This window comes from Frankliniella occidentalis, unplaced genomic scaffold (assembly GCF_000697945.3).
Source record: "Frankliniella occidentalis isolate FOCC.00 unplaced genomic scaffold, Focc_3.1 Scaffold31, whole genome shotgun sequence".
NCBI lineage: Eukaryota > Metazoa > Arthropoda > Insecta > Thysanoptera > Thripidae > Frankliniella > Frankliniella occidentalis.
The window spans coordinates 1,439,875-1,441,713 of record NW_026267161.1 but is presented as its reverse complement, the minus strand read 5'-3'; the positions used below and the strand labels follow the sequence as shown (position 1 = coordinate 1,441,713).

At 54.6% G+C, this 1,839-nt stretch overlaps 1 protein-coding gene across 1 annotated transcript in view; it reads right to left on the bottom strand.

The window, feature by feature from the left end:
- LOC113212769 (glutamate receptor 1-like) overlaps nt 1-1,839 on the bottom strand; it is a 355,157-nt gene that overhangs the window by 9,926 nt on the left and 343,392 nt on the right. The window contains exon 7 of the mRNA XM_052265819.1: nt 511-870. Coding sequence (XP_052121779.1) covers nt 511-870 — 360 coding nt within the window. The remainder of the gene's footprint in view (nt 1-510; nt 871-1,839) is intronic.

Here is a 1,839-nt window from a genome sequence, read left to right as displayed (position 1 = left end):
AGGGGGTTTGGGTGGGTCGGCCTCTGGAAAAGTTGGGATTGCGTCGCCACAGGCGTACAGCGGAACGGGCACGGGCGCCACCGGTGGCTTGCCCTTCGAAATCGGTCGAGGAAAAGTGGGACAAAATTAATTCTCGTTTTGGAGAACAAGGGGGAGGAAGGGGTGGGGGGCTTACCGTTGTTCGATACAGCTCTGGAAGAAAACACAGGGAAAGGTGGTGGTCAAGAGGCCACCTGACGGGGTCCTGCCTAATTCTTGTTGGGAGGAAACCGGGGTTCTTTGTCCCCTGAAGGTCAGCTTGTGTTGCAGGCAATAATTGGGGTCGAAGTCAAAGAGATGAAACGATCAAACAGTGTCGCACTACATGACAAAGGTAAATCTTTTGCCATCGACAAGATGCAAGTTTTGGGCAGTGTTAGTAACTAATGACGAAGAGCTGAACGACACCGACATTTGGGCATCATATAGATTTAGGACTCGCCGTCACGGACGGGATGGGAGAAGACTGACCTTGCGCAGGTTCCTGGAGATCTTGTCGCCGTGCTCCCAGGTGAGCGAGGCGTTGCAGTCGGGCCAGCGGCTGCTGTTGGAGGCCTGGCCGGCGCGCCGCAGCGGCACCTGCTTCTTCTTGAGGAGCTTGTTGAGCGCCTCGACCAGGACGAACACGGCGTCGTACATGAGGGCTGCGTGCGCCGAGATAGACGACAGGCTGAGGCGCGCGCTTGGCGAGGCGGGCAGCGTGGCGACGTGCTCCTTCCAGCCCTGCATGAAGTCGCGCACGTGCTTCTTGGTCGTGTCCACGATCCGGAAGCCCGTGATGTTCATCGCCTCGTACTCCAGCACGTCCGTCTCCCACCGGTCGTCCATGATCTGAAACAAGACAACACAGAACAGTTTAGTATTTGAAGTAGCGCTGTGAAAAATGGTCGTACCGGGTAACACAGGAACAGTTTCCATTCCATGAAAGATGTCGCACATTTACAATTTAAAATTGTAAATTTCCTACAATCACCTCGTTGACTTGGAATTGACTTGGAGTCGAATAAAGAGCAAGGGTGGGTGGTTGTAACAGTTTAAGTGTACGACTCGTTTTGTGAATGGTAAACTACAAAATATATCGTACGTGTTCGAACATTTTTTTCACAGTGGTTCTACGCAAAAATTCTTCCTACAGTTCAAAAGGATGGCGCTTGCTAGTTCTTCTCAAAAACTACGAATACAACGGAAAACCAGAATAGTCGAGCATGAGTGGACCACCAGGCAAGCTGAAAATCACGAGAAATACCAAGAGAAATTCTGTAGCAAAAGTCACGCGGCACTGTCTCTTCCGGCGAGCTGCAGCCGAGCCGTCGCGAGCCTTTGCCTCGACCCAGCACCCAAGACCCACCGCTACCAGCAGCACCACCACCGCCACCACAACCGCAACCACGCCCCACGCCACCAGCGCCGCCACCCAACCCGCCTCCTCCCCGGCCATCATCAAAACTCCCAAATTAGCCGTTATGAGTCGCCGAATTCTCACCCGCCGTCGCCATCCCGCCCACGGCCGCCGCCGCCGCAGCTCCCGGGGCCCCCTTGATAACACAACTTAAAACTTGGCCAACAATATTTCAGGACGTCAATCGCAGTGCTCCTGGAGGGAGTCCTGGAGGAAGCCATGAATCACGGCGTACCTGATGAGAGACAAGATTCGACTCAAACAAATGACGGTGCAAAGTTTCGCCCCGCGCCTCTCCCATTTCCCCTTCCCCCCCCCCGCTCGACTCTTCTCTCTGCGAGTAGCTATGCTGTCAAAATTAGTTCCCTCGGGCGGTGAAAAGACGGGGAGGGGGGAAGGGG